At 40.6% G+C, this 16,010-nt stretch overlaps 2 protein-coding genes across 3 annotated transcripts in view; both read left to right on the forward strand.

Annotated features, from left to right (window-relative positions):
• Positions 1-2,096, forward strand: part of LOC146467904 (uncharacterized) — a 31,793-nt gene extending 29,697 nt beyond the window's left edge. The window contains exon 14 of the mRNA XM_085125570.1: positions 1,522-2,096. Within this exon, the coding sequence (XP_084981696.1) occupies positions 1,522-1,894 (373 nt within the window). The 3' untranslated portion in view covers positions 1,895-2,096. The remainder of the gene's footprint in view (positions 1-1,521) is intronic.
• Positions 2,097-7,843: 5,747 nt separating this feature from the next.
• LOC146467906 (uncharacterized) lies at positions 7,844-10,251 on the forward strand. 2 transcript variants are annotated; one of them, XM_085125545.1, is made up of 2 exons: positions 7,844-8,006; positions 9,771-10,251. In XM_085125545.1, the coding sequence occupies exons 1-2, from the start codon at positions 7,952-7,954 to the stop codon at positions 10,085-10,087; spliced, it is 372 nt and encodes a 123-aa protein (XP_084981671.1). In that variant the 5' UTR covers positions 7,844-7,951; the 3' UTR covers positions 10,088-10,251. The 2 variants fall into 2 exon arrangements, with proteins under 2 accessions (XP_084981671.1, XP_084981670.1); XM_085125544.1 differs by lacking the exon at positions 7,844-8,006 and adding an exon at positions 8,873-9,097.
• The last annotated feature ends 5,759 nt before the right edge of the window (positions 10,252-16,010 follow it).

Raw genomic sequence — 16,010 nt, forward strand, 5'->3', positions numbered from 1 at the left:
CCCCTGTTTTAAAAGCAAGCCCTTAAGGTCGCGCAAGACCCTATGAATAGATTCTTTTGGCTTATGTTGTCACGGTCATATTTCGTTTTTAATTGAAAATCTTTTCTTTTTTTTCTCTTTTTTTCTTTTAAGCTAGCGCTGTACAGAGGGTTGAGTTTTTCCATCCCTCAACCTGCATCTGCCATGGACGTTTAAACCAGTTTCGAGAAAGAGCACGGGAGACTTGAGCCCCATGGCACTTTAAAAGAGCCATAAACGAACTAAACAGACGGGGTCACATCGCCATGAGGGAGTTTTAGCAACGCGACGGCGACGGCAACGAGAATGCCAACAAAGTAATAGGTTTTGTAACCAAAAAACAACTTTTTGGTACATTTCTTTGCCGTGACTGCACGACTAGGACGTGAAATTTCCTTATGGCACGTTTTATGGAGAACGTAAACACACGACCGCACGAATAATCTCCAGTAAATTTCACCTACATTTGACATTTAAAGCAAGTTGGAATAACTGCGACGACGTTTGAAAAAACGTGAATTCGTTTTAAGTAGTGACGTTCTCGCTGCCGTCGCCGTCGTCGTTACTAAATTTCCCTACTATAATATTCGGAGGGCACAAAACTCACAAAAAGGTCAACCATACGAGTCGTCGTTTCATTGTCAACTGCGCATGTACAAAGGCAGCTCCTAAATACAAGGGGTCTTGGACCCAAATATACCACACTCCTCCCAAGTGAATGTGATGGGTAATAAGAAGACACAAACTAATAAATAACTTCTGAATTATTGGCAATGTTTAAAAATACAACTCCGCGTTCAATTCAATTTCATAAACCAGTTTCTGTGGTGGGTTTTTTCTCTCGAGTGCCTCAATACCGGGAGTGGCAACAGCGGACCTGACCGACACTTCAGTTGAAGCGGGTAGCCTCCTGCTATCTCCTCGGAAACTGGCAAATTCTCCATGCCTACTGCACCAGAACTGCTCCAAGTTTATCACGGAGTACTCAGACTTAGATATAGCTTACTTCTCATCTTTGCGTAGGGCTTCCCAAACCCTCTCTCGCGACCAAACTGGGTCTCGTCAACAAGAAGAAGACTTGTCCTCACCAAGTGGTCTATATGGAAAAATTGTATTTAATTGCCGCAATGAACTACATAGGAGTTATTTAGAAGCTGGAATACTTAAACAGTTGATTCAATCGCAACTATTAACATATAGATATTTCGACACACACCAAATGTACAAATCACTTCCGCTTCAACGTTATTCTGTTTAACTTGGACATGAAGCCATGATACCTTCGAAACGTCGTTGTAGACATTTGTTGCCTTTTTCTATTCCTGTTCTTTTCTTTTAAAACCTATCTAAATAAAGAAATGTTTTATCGGACCATACACTTTATATCTTGAATTTTGGCTTCTTTACATCTCAAAGAGCTTAATAAGATAACATGCTGAAACGAAGCAAAAATATCTAATTACAAAAAAGATGAAATAATTAAAGCTTGCCATTTTTCCGCAGAGTTACGCTCAACCAGCTGACAGACTTGATGTGGCATCAGATTTGTGTGACCTGGTCAGGCTTCAGTGGTGTTGTACATTTGTATTTTGACGGAAAGAACATTCTTTCAGCAGTAAACAAACAAAGAGGAGAAATTCCCGGTGGGCAATACGTGGTAGTCGGCAATAAGTACCACCTGGTTTCAGAGTTCAATCTGTGGGATCGAGTCCTTACTGCGCAGGAGATTGAACGCAATGCAAAGACTTGTAACGGAGAGAAAGGCAATGTGATGCAATGGCACCAGGGTTTTCAAGACTTAAAGAAATCCTTGGGAACGTATTTCACCCCTTCGAGCTGTGAGGCACCAAGCCCGAGTAACGCTAAACAAACATGAAGCAACTCACTCTCGGATTTGCATCAATTACTACGGTTTATGTTACCAACTATTTGTAGGATATTTAGCAAGAAGCCTGGTTATTAATTTAACTGCAAACTAATGCAGCTACATTGGCAAAGATGTAGAACAATAGATAAATGAACAATAAAACGTTGTTAAGATAAAATTAAATGAGTGGTGTTTTGAACGGTGGTTTCAAGAAAACAAGTTGTATTCGAACCAATAGCACAAGAGAAGCGCTCCAAAGCTCAACCAGAGGATAATATATAAAATACCGTGAGAAAATGACGGAAATATATAGAAGAAAAATGCAGACTTCCCTCTTAACTTTGTCGGTTTTTGAAGTAAACAAAAACAAAGATAACGTTCGATGTCCATTTACTCCCGTTAAGGACGGCACCTGCTTTTGCTACTGCGCATACCTTCTGCGCATCTGGAGATACTCGGGTCTCCTATTGGTGGTGCTTACTAATACAGGGATATTTTTGCGCGGTTTAAAACTATACGGAGAAAGCAGAACTTAGCAAGTGCTGTTGGTATCCAAGAAGAAAATTTGGGGTAAGCATGCATTTTATAAGGATAATAAAGCTTCAATTTGGAAAAATACGCCATACATTGCTTTGTATTTTAATGTTTTTTTTTTAGATTCACAGATGCTTAATTACTAGAGCCGTAAGGCGGCGTGGTGTGGGGAAGTCCCCACGCCACACAGCCACTGCGGAGAGGGCTGGGCGGGGGCACCCCGCCCTGCCCCCGACGTCCCCACGCCACACGGCCAGTGTGAAGGGGGCTGGGCGGGAGCACCCCGCCCTGTCCACCAAGTCGGGGAACTAGTCTTCACACTCGGGTACACTCAACCCGCTAGTCTTCACACTCGGGTACGTTCAACCCCCTAGTCCTAACACTCGGGTACGCTCAACCCCCTAGTCTTCACACTCGGGTACGCTCAACCCCCTAGTCTTCACACTCGGGTACGCTCAACCCCCTAGTCTTCACACTCGGGTACGCTCAACCCCCTAGTCTTCACACTCGGTTACACTCAACCCCCTAGTCTTCACACTCGGGTACGCTCAACCCCCTAGTCTTCACACTCGGGTACGCTCAACCCCCTAGTCTTCACACTCGGTTACACTCAACCCCCTAGTCTTCACACTCGGGTACGCTCAACCCCCTAGTCTTCACACTCGGTTACACTCAACCCCCTAGTCTTCACACTCGGGTACACTCAACCCCCCTAGTCTTCACACTCGGGTACGCTCAACCCCCTAGTCTTCACACTCGGGTACGCTCAACCCCCTAGTCTTCACACTCGGGTACGCTCAACCCCCTAGTCTTCACACTCGGGTACGCTCAACCCCCTAGTCTTCACACTCGGGTACGCTCAACCCCCTAGTCTTCACACTCGGTTACACTCAACCCCCTAGTCTTCACACTCGGGTACGCTCAACCCCCTAGTCTTCACACTCGGTTACACTCAACCCCCTAGTCTTCACACTCGGGTACGCTCAACCCCCTAGTCTTCACACTCGGTTACACTCAACCCCCTAGTCTTCACACTCGGGTACACTCAACCCCCCTAGTCTTCACACTCGGGTACACTCAATCCCCTAGTCTTCACACTTGGGTTCTTACTTGGGTACACTCAACTCCCTAGTCTTCACTCTTGGGTACACTCAACCCCCTAGTCTTCACATACCTTTCTATCGAAGGCGATAGAAACCGCGAGCGAGCCGTCTAATTGTTTTAGCATACCTCAGTGACCGATCTATCATACAAAAAAAAATATTTTTATTTCATAAATTTTTATACATTTGTGCAATGATGCATGCTAAATCGCGCGCGCTCTGACAAACTGGCGCATTTACAAAGTTCATTCATCAATAAAAAACAAAGCTACACAGTGATTCACAAACACAGTGATCGCGCCATACATTGCGCAGTCTCAGAAACTTGCAAACCGTAGAAGAAAAAATGATGTTAAGCTCAAACTAAGGTTAATTTCAAAGTTCTTTTCATTTTCAAATTCTGGAAAAGAGTTGACAGACATTTTGCCGTCTGCTTCGTCGGTGTTGCCGTTTACGCCGCCTTGGTGGTTTTTTGTCGACAAAACCGCCCCCGGAAAGTCTCTTCGCAGCTTAAAATATCGTCTACGTAACCCTGGGGTGTTTGGCGGAGGATAAACATCTTTGGTGTGAGACTGCGTTGGTTTTGTCTTCCTCACCTCCCGAAATACAGGTATGTGTAAAACCACGCGGTTTGCTGTAATTGTTTAGGATCTTTTGTATCTGCATTTCCTAGTTGACCACTTTCAAAAAGCTTTTGCAATTGCTCGCTTGTGATGGGAGTTTTATGAACAACTGGACGAACTTTTCCTTCTTTCATCAAATTTTTACAGACTGCATTTAGCGTATCATTTGCCTTCTTAAATTCATAATCACCGACGATAGACCCCGGCTTGTTAATAGCTGCTTGCTTCAAATATCTATCAATGGCCGCTCGGATGGCTTTAAGTGAAAAAACTTTAAACGGTTTGCCATTTGTTCGTCTCACTGACACATAAAACCTCTGCAAACACGTGTTTAATTTGACTTTGGTTTGTCATTCAATGGGTGTCGTAATTTCTTTTTGAGTTGAAATCCAATCTGAAACAAAAGAAGAACCGCAATTGTTACTTTTCTTTGACAACTTTGTTTTGTTTATTTCTTCGTAAGTAAACAAAACAAAGTTGAAAGTAATCTTACTCGCAGTTAAACGTTGGAAAAGGGCTAGAATAAACTGCTAGTTTATGGTAATTTCATAAATATTTATACTGCGATGCGACAATCACATAGCTGATCTCTGCTGTTAACTTTGACCTCTTTTAAGTGAATTTATACAATCTTCGCTTGATAATTCTAAAGTAATTGCCTTTCCTGTCTTAAAAGCTCAATCAATAGATGAAGTAAAGCTTAGAAATACTCTGACTTCTGGTATTTCCTGACTGTTGTATTTTTGAGAGTAGCCGAAGCAGAATAATGTTAACAGTTTCCAATATACACAATTAACAGCAAAATGTTCCTAATCCTGACTTCTGCCTGTGTAAAAATACATGAGTTGACAAAATCATACAAAATGTTTATCCTGCTATTAAAGTTCAACAGAGAATAAGCTACTATTAGCAATTTCTGTACAGCTTATAGAAAACGTATTCTTTGTTGATGCAAGTAATAATTTAGCAAAGGACTTGATTTGTAGCGTGACGGCCGTTGTTCGTTTCACAGGCTCTCCTCGTGTCAAAGTACCCTTCACATTTTGGTCTCTCGACGGGGTACTTTTTCAGTGCCGCCAAAAATATTTTAACACAGTAAACAACAAAGGTTTTGCTTCAATAATGTTTTCTTTTTAAGTTCAAACTTCACGTACCAATTGGGTTTCTTTTGTGTTGAAATTGGATGAAATTTGCTAAATTTTTAAACTGCCGAAATGGGGTTTCTTCTAACGGCCGAAGCATTTCCAATTTTTCAGTTTATCTAAATTTAATTAGTGCAGTATAAAGAAGAGGGATCTGCTTATATTTTGTAAACATTTCATTAATGGAGGACATCGCGTTTCTTTCTACAAGCGAGATGAAAATGGGTAATTTTTAGTAAGTTTCGTGACTAAAAGGACGCTAATTTGCCGTATTTCAAACTTTGCCCGATTTCGAAAAAAATATAAACACGCTGATGAAACTTTTAACGTTATGGGGTTGAAAAAACTAATGTTTGTAGGGTTGGGGTATGTTCTGTTGTTTTCTAAAAGGGTTGCAAGCCAGTCACGTTACACCTTACGATAGCAGCTGCTGCCAATTTTTCAAGCGTCTGTGATTTTAAAATATATATATCCACGTATTTCCTTATTTTAACGTAGGCAGGGCATCATTTTCGCCTTTGATCTATTCAATGTTCCGACTCCATGCCGAAACGAAAGTTTTAACAAATCGAATTTGGTTTGGCGTCGTCTGTACTCTTATCGAGAACGATATTCGTCACCACAGTGGTCAAAATGTTGTGGACTCAAGAGGCGCAGCCGAGTGAGTCCACAACAAATTTTGACCACTGTGGTGACGAATATAGGCTCGATTTCCGCCGTCTCCCGGGTCCGGTCTGTGAGGAGTGCGGGCTCATTTTCCCGAACAGCGAGCCTATGACGAATATCGTTGTCGATAAGAGTACAGACAACGCCAAACCACATTTGATTTTTTTTTTTACCACAATATCAGCGTCAAAGAAAATGTTTACAATAACTGTCAAAATTTCCGCGCGCTGATTGACGCGAGCAGCGTTCTCTAGACTCTTATCGACAACGGAAAATTAGCCAATCATAATGCGAGATTAGAAACAGTTGTTGTAAAAATTTGCCTTCACGATCTTTTAACGTTTCGATGAACAGAATATGTTTTCACGGCATCAGCCAGCAGCCTACATTTTTCTTTTGGAGTTAATAAAAAATCGGTAGTATGACTCATGTGCACCAGCATTTACATATACGAATATTGGCCTTTGGCCATGAAGCTTTTACAAACAAAAATAATTAATCCAGATGTTAATTCTCTTTCCTAATATTATAATGATATCAAATCAAAGAACAAACACGTTTCTTTAGGTTTGGCACCATGAGAGGTTTATTCAGTGAAATGAAAGGCGGAAAACAGGAAAACTACACAATCACTCCACAGACAAACCTCTCGACCCAAAAACGGGTGGGTAGGGAGGGTAAAAAAAATTAACTTTACAATCACAAGTATAAGAATTAACTAGCTTTACACAGAGCGAATCACTCATAAAATAATTGTCTCAACCACGTGCGTGGCGGTATATATAGAGCTACATTAAAAATTAACTAAAATAAGATCTGTTGCGACACGTAATTACTAAAGGTTGCGCGCGTCGAATTAAACATTTTAAGCGAAGCTCAAAATCAACCAATTCTCCTTCCTAATATTATAATAATATCAACTCAAAGAACAAACACGTTTCTTTAGGTTTGGCACCATGAGATTCAGTAAAATGAAAGGCGGAAAACAGGCTGGAAAACTACACAATCACTCCACAGACAAACCTCTCGACCACCAAAACTGCCAAACCAAAACGAAAGCAGTTGTTCGAACGAATTAGAAATGAAGTGCCTCCGGAAGTGCACCAACCATCCCCCGTGCGACGCAAAGCTTAGCATCTTCGGAAAATTCAAGGTAACATTTATATGCGTCTGACGCCCAGTCTCCATAAATTTGAATCATTTCACCCGGGACCCCTGTGTGAAAAACCCACGTAGCTCCCCCTCGACGAAAGGAGTGTCCCCTTAAACGAGAAGGGTTATGAACACCTAGGCGGGCCAGCCGGCTACGAAAAACCGAAACAAATTGCGTTTTAGTGATGACAAAGTACGAACCTGCACGGAAATGCGTGAAAAAGGCGAGCGCCGAAGCGGGCGCAGGCAAGCAAGAACACATGCGAAGATATGCACGAACCGGGCACAAATTAGGATCTGGAGTATACAATAATGGAAGTTTCAGCAACTTGGAACCTGTCTGATTTGTTTTAGACCATTTAAAGAAAATCGACAATCCAAAACTAGTAACAACTATGTTTTAACTATGTTTTAAATTAACTTCACAATCACAAGTACAAGATTAACTAGCTTTTACACAGAGCGAATCACTCATAAAATAATTGTCTCAACCACGTGCGTGGCGGTATATATAGAGATACATTAATAATTAACTAAAATAAGATCTGTTGTGACACGTAATTACTAAAGGTTGCGCGCGTCGAATTAAACATTTTAAGCGAAGCTCAAAATCAACCAACTACAGACTGGGCGTGGCCTTCTCATCTGAATGGGTGAGATCGCTAAGATTGACAGTGAGCATTGTTTTATTTACGTCGACCAATGATAGCACTTCAGATCGGTCTGACGTAATTTATGATCGGTCCCATGCTTTCAGTGCTTGGCTTCTGTTAAGTCGCTCATTTAGTGTCTTTGCAAGCTAAGTGACACACCCCAGATCGAAGAAGGCGGAAGAAGAGAACCAACATGTGGAATCTGCAGCGTTTGATTATTCTTATGATCCTCATGTTTCTGCCTATGGGTAAGATGAACTTTTTGGTTTCATATCTTGCTATCGATGTTTTAATCCTTCATGTATAGTATATAGTTCCGATCCAGACTGGAATATAAGTTGCTTCGATGTGGTCGACCACGTGGAAGCCACTGAAGACGCTTAGCTTGCTAATTTCTCTCTTTCGGAGGTTTTGCACGTGGCGCGTTTATTATTAATGAAACATAAAACAGCCTGGTTGCCGATCACTTCATGCACATCTGCTAGCCATAGTTATTTCAGTTCGAAAATGTGTATAAAATACTTATCTCATCAATGATCAGTGTTCGACGTACGTATTTTCAAGTTAAAATAATTAAATGATTTCAAATGTGGATGATGTGCACAATTTCCTCTTGCACAACAAGATTTAAGAAGCTTTCCGTGTGATGACAAAAATGCTTCTGGACTGAAGGTCTGGAAGCGAATTATTTCTTTCAAATTGCACTGTTAAACAACCAAACTGCACCGAAGTCAGGCCAATTTCGCCGCCTTTAGTACGTTACCTACAAGAAATTGTCTTTATCTGACCTCTTCCAACGCTTTGATAAACGGATCTGTATTCACGCTTTCTTTCGATCTTTTGGACATCCTGACAGCACTTTAGCTGGCAAGTGGTCTCTCTTCATGGCATCAGCCAACAGCATGCAGTTTTCTTACTGAGAACAGTTAAAAAATCAGTAGCATGACTCATGTACACCAGCATTTACTCATGCGAATATTGACCATTAATGATAAAAATTTTAAAAACAATTCTTAATGCTGACATTGACTACAGACTAAACTTGACCTCGTCACTTGATCTTGAGCCAAAGAGGAACGAGCATACGGGCATTACTCGATTTACGTTCACCAATGGGACTGCAGTGATTTTTGACAACCATTGTGTAGCACCTCAGATCGGTCTGACGTAATTTATGATCCGTGCCATGCTTTCAGTGCTTGGCTTCTGTTAGTTGCTCATTTAGTGTCTTTGCAAGCTAAGCGGCACACCCCAGATCGTAGAAGGCGGAAAACGATAACCAACATGTCGATTTTGAAGCGTTTGACTATTCTCATGATCCTGATGTTTTTGCCTACGGGTAAGGTGAACTCTTTAGTTTCATAACTTGCTATAGATGTTTTAATCCTTCATGCCGATAGTATAAAGTCCCCATACAGAGTAATACCTTGCTTCGATGTGGTCATCAGTGCTAGCCTCGTGGAAGAACACTGAAGACGCTTAGCTTGTTACTTTCTCTTTCGAAGGTTTTGCACTGGCACTTATGAAACATCAAACAGGTGTCTGTTGCCACTTTTTGCACTAAGCTATCCATAGTTATTTCAGTACGAAAGTGTTTACAAATTACTTATCTCTTTAATGATCAGTGTTCGACGTACGTATTTTCAAGTTACAAGAATTTAATGATTTAATGTGGATGATGTGCACAATTTCCGGCCAGAACAACAAGATTTAAGAAGCTTACCGTGTGATCACACAATTTATCAAAAATGCTTCTGGACTGAAGGGCTTTGGAGCGAAATTATTTCTTCCAATTTTCACTGTTTATCAATCGATCTACACATCAACAATGCAATGGGAGCGATGAAACCAGCAGAACTGTAGTCAGGCCCATTTTGCCGCCTTCGGTAACGTTACTTACAAGAAGTTGTCAGCAGATCAATGCAGTAATTTCCAGATCCCTTTTTTGTGACAGATTTAAAACGATTTATTTATTTATTTATTTATTTATTTTATTTTTTTTTTTTTTTCAGTGATTTCCCGTGAATGTTACCAGTGCCTGAGTACACACTCTTGGGGAGACTGCAATGACAAGCGAATCAAAGTCCAGTGCTTGGGGTCCACTCGATGCGTGAAAGCCAGCGCCTACAGGAAATCGGGCCACACGGATGAAGCTTACGTTAAAGGGTGCGCAGCAAAATGCTCGGCGTCAGACCTGGAGATATGTAAAGATCCTAATTACAAGTGTGAAGTGAGCTGCTGTTCATCAGACTACTGCAATGGCGCTTCTGGTCCTGTGTTCAGCGGCCTTCTCTTGACTGTCGCCGCAAGCTTTGTGTACTTGTTTTAAGTCGATTGAATGAAATTTAGTGAGCCATCAGTAACTAACTGTTTTATCACGGAGCGTAATTGTCACTGTACTGATAAGGCATGTAATTCGCACGAAAAGTAGTTGTTTCTCAATTTTGTACGTTTGAGCATTTTTCTTTCTAATTAAATACGTGTTTCCTCGTCGAGAGTTTATTGATTAACGTTTATATACGAGTAAGTAGGCGCGATCTGCCCTAAGTTGGGTCACTGAAACTAAAGATTATATTACACTTGTGAAATAGCTACAATTGTCACCACCAATGTACAAACGCTAATTTACGCCCCATTCTCCTTCCCACCATCATTTTTATTGTATTTGGTTTAATTTCATTGCTATGGCTGAGCTCTGTTTGTTGGAATAAGATCAGTCACTCAAGACGCCCAATGTGTGCCATATTTTGGCCACTTAAGTGGTCGTTCATTCTTCTACTTTTTTTCCCTACAATTTAGAAACTAATTTCCATTAACAGCAACGATGAGGGCAAAACCGCCTCTCAAGAGTTGCAACTACACTACATATGTATGTAAGTTTAAAAAATAGATATTAACTTAAAACGACTTGAAAAAAAGGCAAACCGGCTTGAAAAGAAAACCCTCAGACCCTTATAAAAAAAATGGCCTTGTTCCAGTTACAGGCCCACCAGTCACTGTTTAGGGCAATCCCAGGAGTTTTGATGCTCCTCGTGGAGTCCGATATTTTGTTCCGTGATTCCCTGCTCGTGCTCGTATAAGATTTGTATGCGGCAGTAAAATGAACAATTTCGGAAATCGATCATGCTACGGGCTCGTTTTTACTCCCCCAAAAATCTGAGATAAACTTTTTTTAAAGACTGTCTATCGATCAGTTAAAAATCGTAATGTCAGGTTGATTAAAGTAATATGCTTACGCTTTCCAAAATTTCCTTTTTCGATAATTCATGCACTAGAAAATTCTCGGTCTTTCGGTGATCATCCAATCAGTTTGTGAGTTTATCAAAAGTCGATTCTAAAATTGCTAAATGTAGGTCATGTACTTACAACAAGGCAAGGTGATACAATATATCTATTTCTTCCGCTTCTAATTCACCAGCGAACCATTTTATTTCGTTACTAGCTAGTAACTTCATTTACTGTTTAGGAAACAATTCAAATCCCAAAACAGTGATGCAATGAGGGCCAACGAGATGCCGCCTGGCTACAGTTAAGGCCAATAACCAACGTGTGCAAGTTGATGAATCTTTACCTGTTATCTGTCTTTTTCGCGCGTAGCGAAATATAAGGCCTTCTATTTTAATAATAACTGCCAAGAAATTAAAGTGCTATCTAGATCGTGTTGCTTTCCACTGAGTTTTCCAAGAAAGGTCAGAGGACGATTTCGGGGTGGCGCTGCTATTTCTCGGACATGATGCAAATAGCCAGTCAAACTCTACAATTACATCATCCAGTGAGCTTATAGTATAATTATAGTAAATGTAGGGAATATGCTCTTCGTGATCCATGGCACCTACGTCATTCGTAAGAATGAGGAATAAAAAGTTCTTTCTCTAAACATCACGCACCGATACGATGCTGCCAAATTAAGCTTTGGTGGCAATCAAAATTGGTAAACGGTAAAACGTATGCTGGGAATAACTTCCTGTTTTCCTTGGGAACAGCACGTGATAAATCAAACTAAACGTGAACCACGTTTCTGGCATGATCAGATGTATGGTATTATGGCTGACACTGATATCCCATGGCCGCAAAGCTAGTGCGGTCAGTTGTTAATACATAATTATACTGTAGTTAATATACGAAATATGGTGTGTCGTGTATTAAAGCTAATACTCCCTTAACGAAGCGTATCATAGGTACGCACGTCACCAATAAGAATGAGAAATAAAATGTTCCTTCTCTAAAGATCATGCACCGATATCGATACGACGCTGCCAAGCTTTTCTGGCAAGAAACATTATGGGGTCATGGTGAAATAACTTCCTGTTTTCCTAGGAAACGACGCATTCAAGAAGTTCAAACTAAACATGGATCACTGAGGCGAGACAGCGTACGTTTTGCCATTACATGTTAAAACTAGTATACTTGGAAGTTATAATTCTGGTTTTTACTAATATCGCAACGAGTAGTCTTAAGGGCATGCGGTTTTAGTTCATTACGGAAGTTGCGGTCCTAATTTTGGGATAACTTTCTTAAGTCTGAGATGAGTTCAAACAGGAAATTTTTCAATAAAGTCGGTGTCACCTTGACCTTTCTTGTCTATTTGGCACGTACACATGTAGATCGACATCTTTACATTTTAGTTATTCCTTTTATACTAGATTAGGTAACGGTTATTTGCACTGCGCAACTGAGAGTGACCTCCCTGAAAGAAACTATGTTAAAATCTTGCTGCGCCTTTCAATAACGTGCGGACTCTGAAGTTCAAAATTCAACCAACCGTTTCGCTTTTCAATCCCGTTAATCACTGCAGCGGACCTCTAAGGAAACTAAAACGTTTGGTTCAACGGGGTCAAAAGGTCATGTTCGTGCGCTGTGATTGGCCGATTTTGATCCAGTTTGTTGTCCGTTTCTTTATTTTTTGTGGTCAGTCGTTTGTCGCCGTAATAGTATGACTGACGACAGTAAAACACGCAATTCGTTAGGTGGGGTTAAAGTTCCATGTCCGTATGTTATTGAAAGGCGCAGTAATTTTTCCGAAATAAAACTATGATGTACAGTAAACGAGTATGACTCAAACTGACGCAAGCGAAAGGAAAATAAATCTTTCCTGATGCATGAAATTATAAGTATCTGGAGTGAACTTGGCCTGGATGTCAAGTGAACACGCTTTCGTTTTTCGCGGCTTAGATGCAAACTTTAATTCTCCAGTTTATTTTCAAATCAACTTTGTTGGCTGGGCTGTAAAGTTTGAAACGACGGACCAAAATCAGGCCATGGAGTACCCTTTTGGGGAAGATTATCAGACACAGGATGTTTTAATGTTAACTGCCGCAATAGATACTGGATGATATGCCTGTGGCACGGACCGCGTCATGTTTATTTATTTATTAAACCTTGCTTTAACTCTCTTTCCTTCTCTTCCCTCCTTTTTCAAAGTTGTTGGAGCCTTATTTATTGACTTTCGTATCAAGAAATGGTCTATTGTTACAGCTCAACTTTGGGCGATTTGCCGAATTGTGCCGAATTTGCGCGAATTTACAGGTGGTCACAAAGAAACAACTGCTTTCAGTTCATTCAGGGAAAAATGAAGCCATGCTTTTTTCAACGACTCCCCTCTTTGGCCCCCTACAAGATCTTATTAAGAAATAAAGCCTCGACTGTGCTCCGTTCTGTTGTAAAGCACGCAGGAAGCGGCTAGAGCACGAAAGAAGTATGGGGGGAAACACGAGACGTGGTCCATACTTCTTGAGTGCTCTAGCCGCTTCCTAAATGCTTTACAACAGAACAGAGCACAGTCGAGGCTTTTTTATTTGTTCTATGGTAAAGAATTCTTTTATTTCCCAATTAGCCAATCACAACCCTTGTTAGAATGTTTCAAATGTTTTGATTAGTGTTTCACGCAATCACGGGCGAAATTGCACACGTGCACGTGCGTGCTTCAGCTAATTTATATTCTGTTTTCACCAGTCGATTTAGTTTTCCTACAGTTTAGTTTTGTATTTCGCTAGCGCCGTTTACGCAGAAGGACAGAGCACCGGGTAATTATCTTTGATTTACGCACTTGTGTTAGTTATACGCTTAGTGTATTATTTAGCTTTCTATCTATATTTTATTTGTAGGTTTCGAAATGACTTTGATAACGGTGTATTAAATAGTTCTAACAATCGGCTAGCGAAACAATTACGTTGAACAAGACGAAAGCTGTCAGACATGTCAAAGCAAGGCATCAAAGTTTACAACTTTGCTCACTTCGAATGTAACACCACCAGCCTCAGTATGGGGCGCCAAACCAGTCAATATTGCATATCATTTATATGGTCTGTTCCACTGTCTATGTGGTCAACTTCACTTCTTATATGGTCAACATTTGATTTTTTATATGCTCGACTCGACTTTTTATATGGTCAACCTGACTTAAAATGGTCAACTATTGACTTTTTATATGCTCAACTTTGGATTTTTATATGGTCAACTCGACTTTTTATATGCTCAACTTCACTTTTTATATGGTCAAGTATTGACTTTTTATATACCCAACTTCACTTTTTATATGCTTAACTATTGACTTTTTATATTCCCAACTCCACTTTTTATATGGTCAACTATTGACTTTTTATATACCCAACTTCACTTTTTATATGCTTAACTATTGACTTTTTATATTCTCAACTAATGCATTGCGGCCGTCGGCGGGCCAGGGAAAGATCAGTCAATGATCAAACGCCAATTTACTTTTTGACGCTGGTTGAAACACGAATGGTCTTACACTTGGTTAAAATGTCTTGTGAAGCGATAATTATGTCACAAAGGATGGGTTTTCGTTAAAAGAAAAGAGTTTTAGAAACAAAAATGGAGTAAATTGAACCAGTGTTAACGTTTCAAGGTCAATGTTTGAACATTTGTAAATGTGCTTTTAAATGTGGGTATCGGCTAAAATTTTAATACAGGCAACGTTTCAGTTGCCAGTGCCGCTGGCATACTCCGGAAAAGACCGAAAAATTAAGTTACCAAAAGAAAAGTGCAACTTTGCCACTGTCATCCACAGGAGACTCGTAGGAGCTAGGCCATTTAATTAGGTTTACGTGACAAACGTTCTGCATATTGTCAGGATTTCAACGTTGATGAGTGTATGTCTGGGATCAGATGTATTTTCGCAGTAAGTGAAACAGACACACTCGAAAACAGAAAATCCGAATTCCCCGTACATGGGTCGAGCTCGAGTCGAGCACTTACTAAAACATTAGAATAACAATAATTTTTTTTTAATAAATGTGATGAAATACTTTAAGCATGGTGAATAAACGAGAATGATGTATTATTCAGTAAGTGACACAGGCATACTCGGAAATAAATCCAAGTGCTCCTATCCCGGTCTTTGCGGACTATGTTCTTCAACGGTCGCCCGAATTTTGACAACTTGGAAAAAGAAGAAGCCCCGTGCACAAAACTTGAGGAAACCCGTTTTCTTTTGTTTTTACTCCTGCCACGTGCGTTTTAAGTTGGAAATCTAGGCGGGATAGAACTTCTTGAATTACTGTTAGTAGCCGCTGGTGCTGCCAAACTTTGGATGTCATTAGTCTGTAGATTTCCAATGGCCTCAAGTGCTTGTGTGACAATGACACACTCAGAGGATATTATCTGTTGAATGTCTTCGTTGTTGGCAGCCATCTTTGTTGAAGTGCTGCCTGCCGGCGGTCGCAATGCATTAGTTGACCATATAAAAAGTCTAGTTGAGCATATAAAAAATCGAAAGTTGACCATATAAAAAGTGAAGTTGACAACATAAACAGTGGAACAGACCATGTAAATGGTATACAATATTGACTGGTTTGGCGCCCCATACCCCGTCAGCGCTTCTTCAGTTTTCCCATTTAAAGAAAAGGACGGAAAAGTAAAATGTTCATTGAAATCCGGTGGATTTGTGGCTCATGAAAATCTGGACGTCATTAACATGGCAATTCGAAAACAAACTGCTTAAAGCGTGCGGCCGAAAATAAACCAACTGCTGCGCTGTGTTTTGTGAATGAACAACAGTCGAATTCACGGGAGCAAAAGGAGAGCTCGAACTTTTGACACCGTTAGGGAACTAAGGGCTGCTGTGACTGCTGTGGCCTCCCACTCAATGCTCCAGAGAGGATATCTAAACACGCTGTTAGTTGTTCACTTGAAGGGCGACCGTTGTAATTTCTGAGACTTGCTCAGTCACTGCGGTGAGCGGAGGTGGCCATGATGCGGCGTGATAGAACTTGCACCGAAAATGTAAGGAT

Source organism: Pavona decussata, unplaced genomic scaffold, assembly GCF_977016875.1.
Source record: "Pavona decussata unplaced genomic scaffold, jaPavDecu1.1 SCAFFOLD_134, whole genome shotgun sequence".
Taxonomy (NCBI): domain Eukaryota; kingdom Metazoa; phylum Cnidaria; class Anthozoa; order Scleractinia; family Agariciidae; genus Pavona; species Pavona decussata.

What these genes read in the sequence shown, in the direction of transcription:
- LOC146467906 (XM_085125545.1), top strand. Translation starts at nt 7,952, where the DNA reads ATGTGGAATCTGCAGCGTTTGATTATTCTTATGATCCTCATGTTTCTG. An exon ending in CCTCATGTTTCTGCCTATGG is followed by an intron (nt 8,007 to 9,770) that starts GTAAGATGAACT and finishes TTTTTTTTTCAG; the next exon opens with TGATTTCCCGTGAATGTTAC.